The sequence below is a fragment of the Ursus americanus genome, chromosome 18 (genome assembly GCF_024610735.1).
Source record: "Ursus americanus isolate L20-20 chromosome 18, mUrsAme1.1.p, whole genome shotgun sequence".
In the NCBI taxonomy this organism is placed as follows: domain Eukaryota; kingdom Metazoa; phylum Chordata; class Mammalia; order Carnivora; family Ursidae; genus Ursus; species Ursus americanus.
Genome location: NC_142144.1, coordinates 10101758 through 10119209, shown reverse-complemented (window position 1 = coordinate 10119209; position 17452 = coordinate 10101758). Strand labels below are relative to the sequence as shown.

The following is a 17452-nucleotide window of genomic DNA, read 5'->3' as shown; positions in this document are numbered from 1 at the left end:
GTAAACAAATCCATTATGATCATATCACCCCAAGTATATAATACAAAGAATATATTTTCAGTGATAAAAAAAGAAATCACTTTATTTTTCCAAAGGTAAAGTCCTGGGAGAAGGGGGGCAGGTTCTTTAACAAGGGGTCAAAGGCTGGTGAAGAACTAATCACTGACGTTGATAAAGTTTCAGTATCTTCATCAAATATGCATCAAAGACTTTAGCAGACAATATGGATTTAATAAACAATATATTAATGAGACATCAATTTTCCCCAACAATCTATTTTATTTTTAAAAAATTTTTTTAGATTTTATTTGAAAGAGAGAGGGAGAGAGAGAGAGAGCACGAGCAGGAGGAGTGGCAGAGGGAGAGGGAGAAGCAGGCTCCCTTCTGAGCAGGGAGCCCGTCACAGGGCTCAATCCCAGGACCCTGAGATCATGACCCAAGCTGAAGGCAGACACTTAACCAACTGAGCCAGGTGTACCCCCAACAATCTACTTTAAAATGTCTGGATACTACTACTACTTTGGGCACTGCTTACTATTGCTAGTAAGTAACTTACTTTATCTTTTTTCTTTGGATTATAAAATTTTTAAAAATACAGAAGAGTAGGGAGAATGGTTTAATGAACTTTCTCCATCTACTTTAATAACTGCTGACGTTTTCCCTATTTGCTTTATTATAATACTGAAGTACTATAAATAGCAGATATCATGACATTTTGCCTTAAATACTTTGATAGACATTTCCAAAATATAAGGTCAATTTCCTTTATAGCCACAATACCATTATCACACCTAACAAAATTTTATCTAATATCTAGTCTTCAGCCATGTTTCCCCATCTTATACCCAAAATATCTTTAAAGATGGTTGACAAATTCACTTTAAATATCTATTTATGCATCTAGAAACTTGCCCAGTCCAACATTTATTGCGACTTGGTAAAGTTTATAGTTAAGAGGCAGTCTCTGGAGGTGGAAGACCTGGGTTAACGTCCCATCCTCACAACTTATAAAATAAGAACTTGGGCCAATTAGTCACCTTCTCTGTGCATTGATTTCCTCATATGTAAACCATGACAACAAACACGATCAATCTCACAGAGCTGTGATGAGGGTTACATAAATCAACACTCGTCAAGTCCCTAAAACAGAGACTGGCACGTAATTAGTTTTAACACATATTACCTATTATTAGAAGTTATGATTATTACTGTTAATGAAAGACATCCTCTTCTCAGCTGTGCTAAGCATTGGGAACAGTGGTGAAACAAAGAGTCCCCACCTAAAACAGCAGCAAAAGCAGCTACTATTATGAAATGCCTGTTAAGAGCCAGGCTCTACATGAAATGTTTTATTCACTAGGCAGAAGAGGTAAGATGGCAGGCCTGCGATCACAATCCTTAGCAAGGTCTGCTTGTAAGGCCAGCCCTGGGCTGGCCTATGGGAACTTAGACTTTGAAAGGGTGCCCGCCATTCCTGATAAGAATGGTTCGCTGTATCTAATCTGTTTGTGTACAAAAATATGGTTTATGCTGAACACCTGTTTTCCTTCTAGGAGCCCGGAATTTTGGTAAATGCTTGGCAAAGGGTGCCTATGTGAAGAGCCTCCAATAAAATCCCTGGGCACTGAATCTCTAAGGAGCTTCCCTGGAAGACAACATTTTATGTATGCTGTCACAACTCATTGCTGGGGGAATTAAGTATGTGCTTATGTAACTCCAGGGGGAGAGGACTTTTAGAAGCTTGCACTTGGTTTCCTCCAGGCTTTGCCTCGTGCACCTTTTCCTTTTGCTGATTATGATTTGTATCCTTTCACTGTAATAAATGACAGCAGTGAGTAAAACCATGCTGAGTTCTGTGAGTCCTCTTAAATAATCGAACCTCAGGGTAAACCTTGGGGACCCCGACACAAATACTTTAATAAAAACAAGTATAGTTCCTATTTTACAGATGTGGAAACTAAAGCAGAGAAAAGGAACTTGCCCCAAGTCACATAATAACGATGAAGCTGGGAATCCAATCCAGGTCTGACTCCTTAACCTGACCTGAGTTCCTAACTATTACTCTCTACTGCGTTTCATAAGCCTCCCAGTTTAGTGAGAGACAAACAAGCAAACCACCTACGTGTAATAGGTGCTATTACAGTGGTCAGCAGGAGATAAGCGGCCAAACTCAGCCAGGAGTGGTAAGGAGTAGAGGGGGTGACAAGGGCAGATCAGGTCAAGAGAGCTTCCTGAAAGTAACATGTAAGTGTTGAAGGGAGCACAAAGTTTGTCAGAGGAACTCAGGAGCAAAAGGAAGAGACGAGATATTTCAGAGAGAGGAGACATTTCAGAGAGAGGAGACAGCGAGTGCAAAAATCTGTGGGCAAAAATCCACGTGGGCAAGGAATGTTGCCCATTCCAGAAATGCAATAGGTTCAACGTGGATGGAGCACAGGGTCTAGGAAAGGAGAGTGAGATGAGACTGGATAGGTAAGCTGTGCCAAGACCATGACAGTTTACCACTGTACTGTGAGTTTGCACTTCATCTTGAAAGTGATGGGAAAACAACTGAGGAGTTTTAAGCACTGAAGAGACAGGAACACATCTGCTTTAAGGAGTTACTGGAGGCAAGGAGCCCAGATAGGCTACCACATTCATCCAAAAAAGAAAGACAGCTTGAAATAGAATGGAAGTACATGCACTACTAGTAATGGAGTAAAGAGAGCAAGTTTGAGACATTTAGAAGATGGAAAACCAAAATACTTGTTGACTGGACACCAAGAAATGGAGGGAAGAGTCTAAAATGCTTCTAAGATTTCTTGCTGGTGACTTAGGGGATGGAGGTACACATTTGGAGATGGAGTTAATGAATTCACTTTTGTTCATTTCAGAATCTGAGACACTAGAGGAAAAGCATCTGGTTGGAGAAATCTATGCAGTGGGATACACAAGTGTGGAGATATGGAGTAAAGTTCAGAATGTATAGAAAGTAAGTTCAAGTAGATTACTTTAGAAGTCTCAAAGGAAAATACTTCCAGAATTCAGGCCAGTATCTCTATCTGGAATACTTTCAAGTTGAGAGACTTCATTTAGAATGTCATCATGAAGGCAAAGCAGGTACTTCTGCCACAGAACTCAGCATTAAAAATATATCCTTCAGCCTGGGGATCAAATGTGCATTACATTTCCTGTTAAATATAGCAGCCAAAGATTTAGATCAGGTAATCTTATTGTCCCATCCCAATAACCTAATAGCTTCTGCCATGTAATGTGACCCAGGACAGGTAGTACAAGAAAGGAGGAAGAAGACTCATCTGACCCTGGAAAACAATTCAATGTCTATCATCAGGAAAAGACAGAGATAAATTGTGGCCTTGTTAGATGCTGGAATCTTACACAGCAGTAAAAACAAATGAATCACAGCTTTATGGAACACAGATGTAATCTGGAAACATGGCGAATTAAAAAAAAATAAGTTCAAGAAAACTATGAAATACCATTTTTATAAAGTTCACAAATAAGCAACATTAAGCAACAAATTATTTATAGATATATTACATATCTGGGAGGAAATTTTAAAAATCAAGAGAATGATAAATACAAAATTTAAGATGGGGTTATCTGGAGGGCAGGGAGGAAGAAAGTGAAGTGGGCAGGAGCACACAAGTGGCTTCAACAGTATCCACAATGTTCTAGTTTTTTGAATAGGTGAAACATTAACAAGCGTTCATTTTATTTTTATGCTTTACACTCTACATTTATATTACATACATTCTTTTACATATATCAAGCATTATAAATTATTTTCTTAAAAAGATATCTGACTCTGAGAGGATCCTGTCATATGCCAAAGACACACTTTTAATCCTACCTAACACAACAGCATCTTCATTTTCCTGAAATCTTTCCATACACAAAGGTCCTTTACAAATAAGGGACATACTGCAGTCAGGGGTGTCATCTTTTCATCAACTTTCCCAGTAAAATAGTACACTCTGGCTAACTCCACACCATAACTCCCAGGCCATGTTAGGCAACAATGACTTAAAGTATATTTGTCTGCAGAGATAATAGGCCAAGGCTTTTTGAGAAATGAAATATAAAAGAAGATGCATAAGGGATAAAAGGAGTACAAGAGGACAATGTAGACAATATGAAAAGGGACTCTGAAAAAAATAGGAAAAAAAAAAGAAAAGCGCCTTAGAGTAGGGAAGAATCAGATATAAACCCCAAATAATCTTTCAATTTTAAAAGAAAATATTTATGGAAAAGACTCTCTGAAATACTATTTTAAAAATATATCAAAACTGTACCAAATATTAAAAACTAGAGAAGATACTTACAAAGTCATCTCCTGAGTCCGCTCCCATAGAGGCAACCGACTCCTTGCTCACCGACCGTGGGATCCTAGTAGCACCTCCTGGCCTCTGGGCCACAGCAGTCTCTTCTGCAATTTTCTTCTTTAGTTTTGCAAACATTTTTGCTGTGTGGCTATCCTGCACGGATGGCCAGCTCGTGAACCACCCCAGTAGTGTAGTCCTTAGGCCAGCAACCAGGACTTCAGAGACTGGTGCCTAAAAAGTTCCAGACATCCAAGATAGCTGCATTCCCACTTAAATGTGGGCCAAGGGCTTACAGAACAGTATCTATAAATCAGACAAAAGAGAGCTAAGTTAAACACAGGAGAGATATCACCGCTGAGTTATGTTAAGCTTTAGGTTTCAAAATTAAGTTTCATAATTTTACATGTACATTTAATAGAACACAATTGCTAAACATTTAAAAAGCACTCAGGTGCTTCACATGCATAAACAGATAAGGAAATCCAGTCTCGAGGAGATGAGGTAATCTGCCAAAGAGTGTGTGCTTAAGTGGCAGGGCTGGTATTTGAACCCAGGACTCTGACTCACACGTCCTTTTTCTTTATTACGCCACATTGGTTATGGCATATAACACATACAATACAATTTCCCAGGGTACCCATTAACATCACATAATGGTTTGGAAACCTTCCCCCAATATTAACTACGGTTTACTTTTTTTTTTTTTTTAAGAGGAAGACAAAAATATGTACCCAATATGGGGATAAAGGTATAACATTCTAATGTTCTAGGACGGTTTGCCATCAGCTGTTGACTAGAAAAAGCTGACAACCTAGAAAAAACAGGCATCAGATACTCTTAAACATTTCCTAGAAATACTGCATAGTTCTCTTTTAGGGTGATTAAAATGACCTGAACTCAGTTTCATCTTCAGAATATTTTACATGATATTCAACATGGGATTCAAACGGCTTTTCCTCCCAGTGTTATATGAAATACCAATATTCTGGTTCCAACCCTAACTTTCCATGTTCTGTGGAGGACACCTAAATTCTGCTCTAAGATCTACAAATGACCTCTTACCACTTCAGATTATCCATTTAAGTCTGTACAATTCTTCAATGTCTGTAAAGCCCCTACTCACCTGGCTTATCTACCAGATTTAAAACAGCTTGGAAGTCAAAGCATTCTGTCCTGCATGAAAACAAGATAAAATGCATTGGGTATTTCCTTTCAGGAAAGGCCAAAATGTTGGGGGGAATGGAAGAGGAGAGAAGGAGGATTAACCAGAAGACAGAGGGGAGAATCTATCACTGCTACAATCCTCAGTGGGCTACCTTCGCCTTTGCATTTGTGATCTGCCCAACAGCTTCACCAACAGGCACAAAGAAAAGAATTTCTCATTGGTGCCTAAATTTACTTCACCTTGGGAGCCCCGAGCAAAATCAACTTGAACAAGACTGTGGTTTCCTAGGGCCAGTATTTATTTCTCAGTTGATTCTGACAGTCACACATTGTTTGTTTACCTGGCCAGACCCGGGCTGTCTAGTCAGAGGGCCTTGACTCGCACCAAGAACGTCGCTGAGAAAAAGAATGGCTAAATTGGGTAAAAAAAACAACTGCCTAACGCCCAGGGATAGGCAGGTACCTGCCGCGACTGTCTGGATCCCACTCACTCAGGCTCCTTCTAGAACCGCCCGCGTTTGGACTGTCAAAGAAGGGAGGGACTCAACGTCTCTCCCATCTGACAGCAAGGGAACTGAGACCCGGAGAGGAGGGCTGACTTGTCCAAGGTCGCTCCGGGGGGTCAAAATCCTGAAACCCTAGGCTTCAGACTCCCCGGCCGGGAAGCCCCTCTGCCCGCACCCCCGCCCTTTCAGCACCCCGGTACCGCCCCCCGCCTTGGGTTTTGGGCAACCCCATCCCGGCCGCTCTGGGGGCAGACCGAGGCCACCGGCAGAAAGAGGGGCCTCCAGGCATCTCCGGCCCCCGCCCGCGCACCTGCCGCTCTCTGGGGAGCGGGCAGAGCCCCGCCTCCGGGACCTCTCGTGAACGCCGGTCCGCGTCACTAGCCCCCACGGCCCGCCGGCGAGCGGAGCAGCGACCCGGAACCGCACCTCCACCAGCGCGCCGGAAGTGGCTGCGCACGGGGCGGGCCTGCCACGCGCATGCGCCCGCGCGCGGTCTCCGCGGTCGACAGCGAGGTCTTCGGGGCTGCGGTTGGGTCGGAGCCGCTGGAGGGCGCGGGCGCGAGGCTGGGCGCTCCCTAAGACCGGCCTGCCACGTCACCCAGCGGCCCGACGCGTGGATGATGACTGGGTGGCCAAAGCCTTTATTGTTGTTTTTTTTTTTTAAGGGGGCGGGGCGGAGCGGGGAAGTGGGAGGAGCCTTGTGGCAGAAAGGATAAGCACCCATTTGGTGCCTTGGCGCCAGCGTGTGCTGCACGGAACGAAGGGAGTTTCCGTTCCGCTTCCCGCATCCCAATCCCACTGCGCCCTGCACAGCTAGCTGCCTTGCCACCGTGTAGTCAGGTGATCACCGAGAGTCCCTGCCTCCCTCCTCACACAGAAGCCAGCGGCTTCAGAAACTAGAACCAGGTCTTCGTGCTTTGTGACTAGTTTTTAACTTTGGTGCCTATAACCTACTGCAGGTTATACGTTTTATATCGCAACGCAGGACACGCATAATGTACTATTGAAAGAAAAGTTTCTAGAATCATACCCTTATGTAATGCACTCCGAAATATTGCATTTCATTAATAAGGTGATGGCACCACCACTACATTCATTTCATTATCTTTTAAGGGGCCTCCAACTTCTGACAGTTGAACACACTCGGCGGGTAAAACTGCCTCGTTCAAAGTTAACACTGCAAATTAGCCTACGTCCACTCTCTGGACTCCTCAACGCCAACCAAGTCAGACATTCCACACTGAAGTCATTCTTGCTCTTGCCCAGGACCCCAAAACAGCCAGAAGGTCAGCAGCTTCCATCCCCCCTGCCAAACAATCCTCTGCGTGTGACAGTTTTGACCACTTCGAGCAGGGCAGGGAAAAAACCAAGACTAGGGCTCAGAAGACACCAACTAGAAGAATAAGCATTGAAGCTACGACCCCAAGACAGTCTGAAGTGTCTGAGGTATTACCTGAAAGAAGCAAACCCTAACAGAGTAGCACTTATGTTGTCAACAATCCTGAAGGACCAAAAACTTTAAGCAAATAATGTTTATTTTTATATTGATGATACACTTAATATACACGTGGATTCAGGATACAAAATTCATTTACAAGAGTTCACACCTGATGAATGTAGTCACATTCCTAGAGAACATTTATCAATGCAAAAATGTTTTCAATACACTGACAACAAAAATCAAATTTTCTGTAATCTTGTTATTCAATAAACATCAAAACAACGGTTAACTTTCCATCCTCTACCATTTAAGTGCCCTTAAGGTGGTAGGCACCGTAACAGAAGAAAACATTGGAAAGAAGGGCCTACTGAATCCACTCTGCAGAATCACAGTGTTTACTCTGAAATTCATTTAGTGAAGTAGTTAGTGAAAGGCTTGCTATCCTTTATGACAAATCACATATCATACAAGAGTCAAAAGTGACGCAATCAAGAAAATAAAATGTTTCAATAACTTCTCAGTTTCTAAAGTCTATGAAGTATTAACTGTAACAGACAAAGCAGAAAAAGGCTACTGAAAAGGAACACAACAGGAAAACATTCTTAAGAGTATGTATGGCTTAAGCAATTCAGAAAAACAACAAATAAGACTTTCACAATACCACAAATGTTCAAGTCAAATGATATTGACAATGTAATTTCCCCCTTAGTCATTGGTAGTAAATAGCCCCTTCAAAATTTATTCTACTGACAACACATATAAAACTAATGAATCCAAATGGTTTGCTGTCTCATAGAGCTGAGTTGACAGATTTTGATCTAAAATATTAACCCACAATACCCAAAATTTAGTACAAATGAGCAACAAGACAAAGTCTCAAGGATTACAGTGATTTGTGAATAGCTAGATAGGCAACCAAATAGCTTCATTATTTGCACACAGATTAGCAGCACTTGGATAAGAACTGTTACATGAAAATTATTGTGCTTCAATCTCTTGAGGAGAGCTAATAAATATAACTCTATAATCCCTATAGTGTTACAATTCTAGAACATTTCAGTTACAGACGAGCACAATTTTTAAAAAGTATTTCACACCACTACAAAATCAAGTAATTGTTTTCTCCAAATGTAATTTCTGCTATGATTGAAACAAGGGCATTTATGCCTAATATCCATAATATAGACAATAGGTTCACCATTATTTTCAGGGAAAAAGATCAAACATAATAACTTATTTTAACTACTCTGTGATTAGCTTAACCTTTAGTGATGATTTGAATAAAGAAAAAGGATATTCAACCTTACAATGGAAACTGCCCAGAGAATATAATAATGTGGCCTGAAATGACAATAATATTTAGAGGAAAGTAAGGAATGATTTATAACTGCTTCACCTGATTCAATGATTAATGAACCGCTATTTGTACTGGTGCTACACAATGAAGATAACCTATCTGGTTAATTTCCTTCACTTGTAAGCTCTACTGTGAAAATGTCAGGACATTGTATCTGCCTTTCCTATTATCTAAGTCCTGTCTACCTCAAGTGGAAGAAGTCTCTAAAATATAAGACTCTTTGATTGTTGGACAGCAAGGTTTATTAAAGACAAACAAACAAATCATTGGAGAACTAGCCATATGGTCTATGTGGCAAAAGGACTGCATCCAGATACCTATAAAAAGCTACGAATGTGAAGTCCTAAACTATTTTACTGAACCATAAAAACTTATTTTTAATAAGATAACCAAGAGCTAAAACAAAACAAAACAAAACAAAATAAAACCAAAAAAAAACCCTCATTCTTCAGGAAATAATAAAAATTCTTATTACCCTGAAACATTCTAAGCAATTTTTTTTCCTGCAGATTTTTAATACATCACAACACATACTTATAATTTAGGAAAAAATCATAACATGCAAAGGAGGGTAGGAATAAAATCTTTATAGATGCAGTGGTTATTTTTCTATGGTTTGGAAGTATTTACTTTGCAATTATCGTATATTATCATTTCACAATTTATAATGGTTGATCATACTGATTTGATGTTTGAGAAAAACTTATGGGTCAAATTTTAACGTTCACAAATCTTAATTTTCACCACAGACAAGTGGATATTCACAAAAGCTTCGAAAGAGAAAATAATACTAGTGATATAAAAATTTAAATACTGTTTACTGCAGACCTATAGGAAAGCTAGCTATAATTCCCTATTTCATTCTGAACATGATAGAATCACTCACTTTATTTTCATTCCATAAACCTATCAGAAGAGTAAAACTCTGAACCCTGAAATAACCAATGTCTCAATAAACAATACTATACCTAAAAAGATGATTGTCTTAAGATACAGACTGGAAATGTTCACTGAAATAGGAAAATATTCCTAATAAATAGTATGTTTTATGACCAAATTCAGGCTTAAGTGAATCTGGAGTGCAGAATTAACAAATGTACTTCCAACTATTAAAAAACTGAATCTACTATTCAAATAATGTTTTTTTTCTTAAAAAATCACACTGCTTAGAGTAGTTTAAGTAATAACTTTTAAAGAAAACACAAAAGAGATTAACAAAAATATTTTGAAATTAAAAAATGGTACTTCAGTGATTACCAGCATTATACAGAAATGGAATTCTCAAAAGTTACACCAAACTAATAAGTGAAAAATACCAATCTGAGCTTAAAAAAACATTTCATATTTACAGACTTCCAAAGGAAATATTTCTATGGCACCAACAAGTCAGTTACACTTAATTTAATACATTATCTTTACCCAATTTCAGGGTATGTCCCCCTACACTATCCTGACACCCTTCCCTTCAATAGGTGATTGATTCCATTCACACATCAATTATTTTTCCTTAAACACAAGGCATGCTTAATAAGTCTCTGTTCAAAAACTCAGTGAAGCTGGAACACAGTGAAATACCATGTTCTGAAATTTTAGTTTGAGGACGATGCATTGCCTTTTTTTTTTTTTTTTTTAAAGGTAAAGTGGTCACAGTATCCAGGAAAGCCTGGGAGGTGCAGCATGAATAGGAATAAAGTATCAACGTCTAAGAGTACAGAACAGGGGAAAGGTTTGGTTTTCTAAACAATTCTTACCTTACTTAACTGCAAAGTAACTGGCTTTACAACTGTTAGAAACAGAGGTCATGTTCACAAAGTCAATCTCATCTACCACACTTCTTCCTGTTGCTCCTTTCCTCAAATTAATGTCCATACTGAGCCTGAGTCAGTTCTATGAATTTTAAATAGCGTAACACCTGCTCTGCTACTCTCCAATTGCAATGAATGATTTGGTTACTACAACAACAGAATGTTAGACACTATGACATTTTCGCTGATTTTTCAGAAATACTACATTACCAAATTTTAATATTTATTTATGAAAAAGGCAATTACAGCTTTATTTTAAATTTAACACTGTAATTGAGAGGTGTTACGAATAGCTGGCTTCTTATTAAAAATACAACAAAGAGGCAAAAGTAACATTTGTTGGGTGGTAAAACCGACTTCTGACTCCAACTCCTCTTTCTAAGATAATTTAATATTGATCACAGAGATGTAATCGTCTGAAAAACAATGGGGTAAACAGTTGTTCTGCAGTTCTATCATGCAAAAAATAACCTCTATTTAATTTTTGCGGTGAATGTATTCAAGTGTAGACTAAAACAAAACATCTACGCTTGTCCATGCAAATACACAAGCCAGGTGAAAACAGGAGTGACCGAACTTTGATACTCTGTGACATTCCACGTTCACACATTGGCACTGCACATATTCCCTGTCCTCTAAGAGGATATCCTCCCCCACCCATCATCCTTGGTAGAGGTTTGGAGGCCCAGATTTGATAGCACGCCATGCACCTAATATTAAGAATTCTATTTCATGTGTGAATATATCATCAATTTGCAGAACACAAGTGGTCTCATAGAGACAAAGAAATATAACTGGAGGCATTTTATTCACTAGAAGCATTTTCTCAGATGAGCCTACTCATCTTTGATATGTGATTCCAAAAAGAAAAATCTATAGTCTGAAATGCCAAGACAGGACTAAATTAATCACAGCTGCTGCAAATATACAGATTAATAATCTCCTATTCCTTATAAACCCCACCCCACTTAGGTACAGCCTTCCCCTAGCTAATGACCCTTTTTCTGCCTCACAGAGACAGATATAAAATGAGACACATCGGTGAAAACACTGTTCCAAAATTAAAATTTAGTATCAGGTATTGACATGGCAACTACAAACAAATTTCTCTATTCAAAGGACATGTTCCTATCTATTTTGAAATGTGATCAAAGTAATTTTTCCACACCCCTTAATTCTCAATATAAATACTACTCAATAATAATTCTCAGCTATGGGTCAAGAAAATAAATGACTAATATAGCTTAAGAACCTGCTGGTGTCTCAGTTTCACACACTAAGGTTTTTCAGGTTTATATCACTAACTTATCATCCATTTAAATGGAAATTGGCAGATGTTTTAAAAGCTAAGAATATCCTGCTTTCTGTTAATATTTTCATATCCTAATTCCAACTCCAAAAATTAGCCAATTTTACCCAAACACAAGCCCCTCAAAACAGAGGCTCATGAATGAGACATAGCCACAACCTAATTACAGCAGCATGAACAATGCCACTATGATGTCCTCACAGAACTTAAATAAATTCAGCCCACAGTGGGTATGGGTATATAATATACACATACTGCATCATTGCATACCAATATATTTACAAATCTGTACATATATACAAAAAAAAGTATACAGAGATATTGCATTTAGCATCACAAAAATATACACATGCGATTACAAATAAAATAAGATCTTCAAATAAATAAGGTCAACAAAAGAGCCCTCCGTGTAAATACCCTTTATATTCTCCAAACACGCACAGGAACATATACATCCAAAATATCACCAGGAGATCCATACCATTCCTATTCATAGCAAACGTTTTTACTCACTTAGGGTAGGAAGGTGGTTCTGAATCACTGGCAGTAGCCAAGTTTGCTGACCCTTGGCACCTTACTCTATTTCCAGTCCAGAATGTTCTCTATATATCAGGCTGATTACAAGTCTTCATGGATAGCTAAGTACAAGATTTTTCAACTGAGTCCAAACCCCTTTTAAGAGACAGAAAGTTACAAAGTCACACAGGTCAGAGATTAAACTTGGAGAATGCTAAAGAAAGCTTCGCAGATGGATATGTAAATCAGATTGGAAGCTTTTCTGTTTTCCTCAATGAAATTCAGTACAACTACCACCTAATCTGTTTCAGGGAATTCTATCACAAGAAGAAAATAAAAGGCAGGAGCCACAAGTAAGGAAGAAATAAAACCCAGATCCTGTATCCAGAAAATTTCAGTCATGACCAGATTGCACTTTGCTTTTATAATTTCAAAACGTTTCAACTTGGTAACAATATCAAGGGTACAATAAATTCTCTGTGCTTTGAGAGGTTTTGAGAGCACCACTTCCTAGGAGGAAAACACACACACATATACAAAAAAAAAAAAATATATCCTGGCTAGAATCAAGGCTAAATTGTCTGAGTTGGGGATTTCTTATAATTAATAAGTAAAAATTTGCGGGGCTGATTTCCTGGTTTCAATACTTGATATATTTTTAAAAATACCTTAACCTTTTGTGCCAAAATAGAAATCTCTAATTATTCCTTTCTTGTTCATTATACAAAGACTGGGCTGAGGTTAGGAGATTTGAGTTTTTGATCTAGCTCTGCCACTATGAATAAACATATAGATTTTTGGGGTCTCAGCTTTCTCTTCTGAGAAACAGGGAAAATAGCTGCTTTATCAACTTCAGAAATATATGGATAAAGAAAGAAAATAATTCCATTGTGCTTAACGCTGTTTGTGTGTACGGGAATTCTTGCAATCCTATGCCTTGTTTTGTTTGCAGTGATTCTTAAAGGGAGGTGAGAGACTGTATCAGAATCTCCAGGGGGAGGCTGTGCAATTTGAAAACAAAGAAGTGCTTTTTCCCATTGCTTTCCTTTGTTCTTAGTTCCAATGTTTAAATTTCTATGCATTCTAGAATTAAATAGATAAGGGGCTTAATATTTTTATATTTATAGAGGGGAGTGGTATGCATTGAAAAAAAGATTCTTTGCCAATACCCATGGGTGATTGTCCTTTAGTAATGTCTTAAAATGTAGAAGCTTTGTGATAGGTAGAAGATGGTTCATTAAATGCTACCTACGCTTAAAATTTTCATAATAAAAAGTAAAAGGAAGGAAGGAAGGAAGGAAGGAAGGAAGGAAGGAAGGAAGGAAGGAAGATGAAGTGTTTGCACAAATGTAATCTTCTCAATAAGGCCTACCCTGATCACTCATTTAGACACTGTTCTTTACCCAAAAACAATCAAAACATTTCCCTTGCCATGTTCTAAATTTTCTTCATACAACTTACAACTCTCTAACATAAATTTTCTTACTTATTATGTTTATCGCCTGACTCCTCCTACTAAAATATAACCTTCATGAAGACAAGGATTTTTAAGTCTGATTCATTTGCTTTCCCAATGCCTAGAATAAAATCCAGAATATAGTTGTTCAGTCCACATTCTTTTGAAGGCATCAATGAAACAATAGTTTAGAATTTTCTAGCACAGTTTCCTTTCTTAAAGATTCAAGATCGCTTCAGCTCACTTTAGATTTTTAACTACCAGTAAGAAATTATACTACTATCAGCTCAAGGAACAATGTCATCATGTCATCATCTAAACCCTTGCTGTGATTTCTAAGACCCCTTGACCTTGGGCAAACATGTTTCTAATCACAAAAGTTCTAATTTCGTCACCAGGTTAGCTTCTACAATAATTGAGACTCAGATATCTTTGTGAACAAAAACAAGTTAAATATGACTTAGAAAAGAAAATGTCTATGCTAAACTCAGGGAACTAGTTTTCCAGGTGGCATGGGGAGGGAAATCAAGATTGCAATTATAGAACCAAAGAACTGGATAGGACGTGGGCTAATGCCCTCATTTTACAGATGAGAATACTCTAAAACAGAAACATGAAGACACTTGTCAAAGGGCATAAAGCTAGTTACCGCAAAAGCCGGGATTAGAACTCAAGTCTCCTAGTTCTCAGACCAGTGTTCTTTATGCTAAACAAGTGAGAATAAAGCTCAGGAGGATAAATATTATTTTAAGCATCAGAAGAGAGGAAAATACATGATGTCAGGTACATTACTGGCACAGAACTTCAGGGGGACTGAAACAAGAGGTCTGCCTATTGCTGTAATCCAGGTGAACACCATTATGAAAGGAAAGCCAAGAAGTTTATAAAGGTACTGAGAAAAAGAAAAGCAGTCTTTATCTGATATAGAAAAACAACCCACTAGGCAAAGGAAATCTCCCTCCTGGAAAAGTTTTCTAAAGCTTTCTGAAATAATGTTTAAAAGAACAAACAAAAATAATGGAAAAAAAAATGAATGAAATACCATGAAGTTCCCTAAGCCCAAGAACAATAATTTCAAGGCTTCAGATGAAAAATCAGCAAATTAGAACAGGTATATGAATAACTTAGACCCAAATTAATTCCCTATGCCCAAAACGAAAACCAAGTTAAAAATATTACAGTAAAATTTCCCTAAGGACACAGGAAAGAGGCACCAAAAGCAATCACCTTATTTCCCCTGGGACTGCCAGAGGTAGAATGTAAGCCTGTACAGAAAATTAGGTAGAAGGGCTTTTGGTTCATAGATTTCTGAACGTGAATGCTGTGGAGTCAAAAGAAGGGGGATAAAACCCAAAGCATCATCACTAATGCTTATGAAATTATGAAGGGGATGACAGAGAAGAAAAAACACACAAAAATATTATATATGGAGTCCTATCTAAAATAATAAAAAATCTTGTGCATGAATATAAAATATTAAATATAAGGAGTTTTTAAAAAACCTTATTTCCAAATTGTCAATGCAAAAGTTACTTCCATTTCAGCTACCCCCAACTAAAATTAGTAACATCTCTGACTTTGATGAATCATAAATGTGAACTAGGCAAAAAAATTATAACCTCTGTACTACATGCCACAGCCTTCAATCTGGATAGTCCTTAAACTTGATGTCATGAATCAAGATCTAAATAGAACTCCTTATGGAAACATTGTATTATGAAAGCAACAATCTGATTTTTTTGACCGCAATACTTAAAAGTCTTTTTTTTTTCATTTCCAGCATTCATATTACAAAGAAAGCAAAATATGCCAGCATATCTCATGATAACACAGGGCTCACACATTCCAAGTGTTATTTATCATCTTAAGACTTCAGTTAAGGATTTAACTTTCAGATGCAAATCAAATCCTATACAGTTTCTGAAATTATGACAGTATTTAATGAATTAAATGATTTCAAAAATTGTCTTGATTATGCTTCAAAGAATCACACATTTGTCTACCTACTAAGCTGGAATGAAAAGAAATATTATGGAAAGACTGTTCTTGATTTTTAATAGACCATGCTGGCTAGTTTCATCTTTGTGAACAATGATATATTTTCTAAATCCACACATTTAAGGTCCAAGTATAAGAGTTGGATTTTCCTCATTATATAAAAATAAATGATTTACTCTTCTGAGGGTGACAACATTGACTATTTGTGTGTAGGGACAGATGATGGAGGTAAGTAGGCATACCTCAAAACCGAAAAGTAAAAATTCTAAGATTAATTGAGTTTTTTAAAAGACTTGAAAGACTGTATTTTAAAACAGTTACCCTAAAAGTCTGAACAATTTTTTCAGTTTGTTTTTTAAAATGGTGGCCTTAAATTAAAAAATTAAAACTAAGTAACACCACTATGTGTCTGTCATCACATTAGAAAACTGCACCATGTAAAATCTGTGGCAAATGAAAAATTGTTTCAACAAGAGGATTTTTGTTTTAATAGTCATCTATGGTACTCTCGAGGAACACGTTTCGAACATCTAGAATGGATGCTAATTCCAGAATGTGCTTCTGGAGATGAGGGTTCTCCACTGTTTCATCCCTTGGCAGTTGTGGATATGATTCTGGATAGTTTCGTGTTTCCTGGTAGGCAAAGAAGAGGGAAGTCAAGTTTTATAGTTTAATGAAAGAAATTAAATGCAACATTAAGATTATTGTTGTTAACATTAACAATATTGGGAATAACATAATATGTATCTCTGCATCTTAATAGCAGTATACTTGTTGAACACAGGAAATTACTGACATGACTACTTTGACCTTAAAAAATTACAGTTTCATATGGTTCAACCTAATATATTCATTTGGTGAGTTATTTTACAAGTATTTATTGGGTCTTACCATTTTTGAGTACTCTGCTATATTGTAGAAATCACATATTTCCAATTTCCTAGGAGAAAAGTCCTAGCATATATAGGATTTCAACAAGTATTTGCTAAATGAATGAATAAATAGATGTTGCAGCAGAAATTAAAATGAGAGGAAAGACATGAGAAGCACTGGAAAAGCCAAATTAATAAGCCTTAGCTGGGGCCTCTGGGTGGCTCAGTTGGTTGCGTCTGCCTATGGCTCAGGTCATGATCTCCGGGTACTGGGATTGAGCCCTGCATCAGGCTTCCTTCTCAGTAGGGAGTCTGCTTCTCCCTCTCCCTCTCCCTCTACCCCTCCCCACTGCTTGTTCTCTCTTTCTCAAATAAATAAATAAAATCTTTAAAGCAATTAATGAGCCTTGGCAATTAATTATAGGACAGAGAGGTGTCAAAAATGACTAAGATTTTAGGAACAAATGATATAACAGAAGAGCTGGAAGCTATTTGAGAGAAAAAGAGAAGTAAAAGAAGAAATAATTTGGAGGGAGTATAAAGCTTTAGGTTTTAGGTATATTGCATTTGAAGTAATAGGGTAATACAAACAGAACTGCCCCTCAACGGGAATTTGAAATGGGATATATGAAAGAGCCCCCAGAAAACTTATGCCTCTTAGCATTGGGCCAAAATAAACCTACATCTGTATGCTAACACTACT

At 37.8% G+C, this 17452-nt stretch overlaps 2 protein-coding genes across 4 annotated transcripts in view; both read right to left on the bottom strand.

Annotated features, from left to right (window-relative positions):
- Positions 1 to 6449, bottom strand: part of GOLGA1 (golgin A1) — a 46181-nt gene extending 39732 nt beyond the window's left edge. The window contains exons 1-3 of one of the 3 annotated variants that reach the window (XM_045790960.2): positions 6306 to 6449; positions 5449 to 5498; positions 4326 to 4628 (exon numbers count right to left, since the gene is read on the bottom strand). In XM_045790960.2, the coding sequence (XP_045646916.2) occupies positions 4326 to 4460 (135 nt within the window). In that variant the 5' untranslated portion in view covers positions 4461 to 4628; positions 5449 to 5498; positions 6306 to 6449. Of the gene's footprint in view, positions 1 to 4325; positions 4629 to 5448; positions 5499 to 5830; positions 6268 to 6305 lie in introns of those variants that run through there. The other 2 variants (XM_045790959.2, XM_087869376.1) reach the window with 2 other exon arrangements.
- Positions 6450 to 14190: 7741 nt separating this feature from the next.
- The window catches only part of SCAI (suppressor of cancer cell invasion), a 128530-nt gene continuing 125268 nt past the window's right edge, over positions 14191 to 17452 (bottom strand). The window contains 1 exon segment of the mRNA XM_045790955.2: positions 14191 to 16510. Within this exon segment, the coding sequence (XP_045646911.2) occupies positions 16364 to 16510 (147 nt within the window). The 3' untranslated portion in view covers positions 14191 to 16363.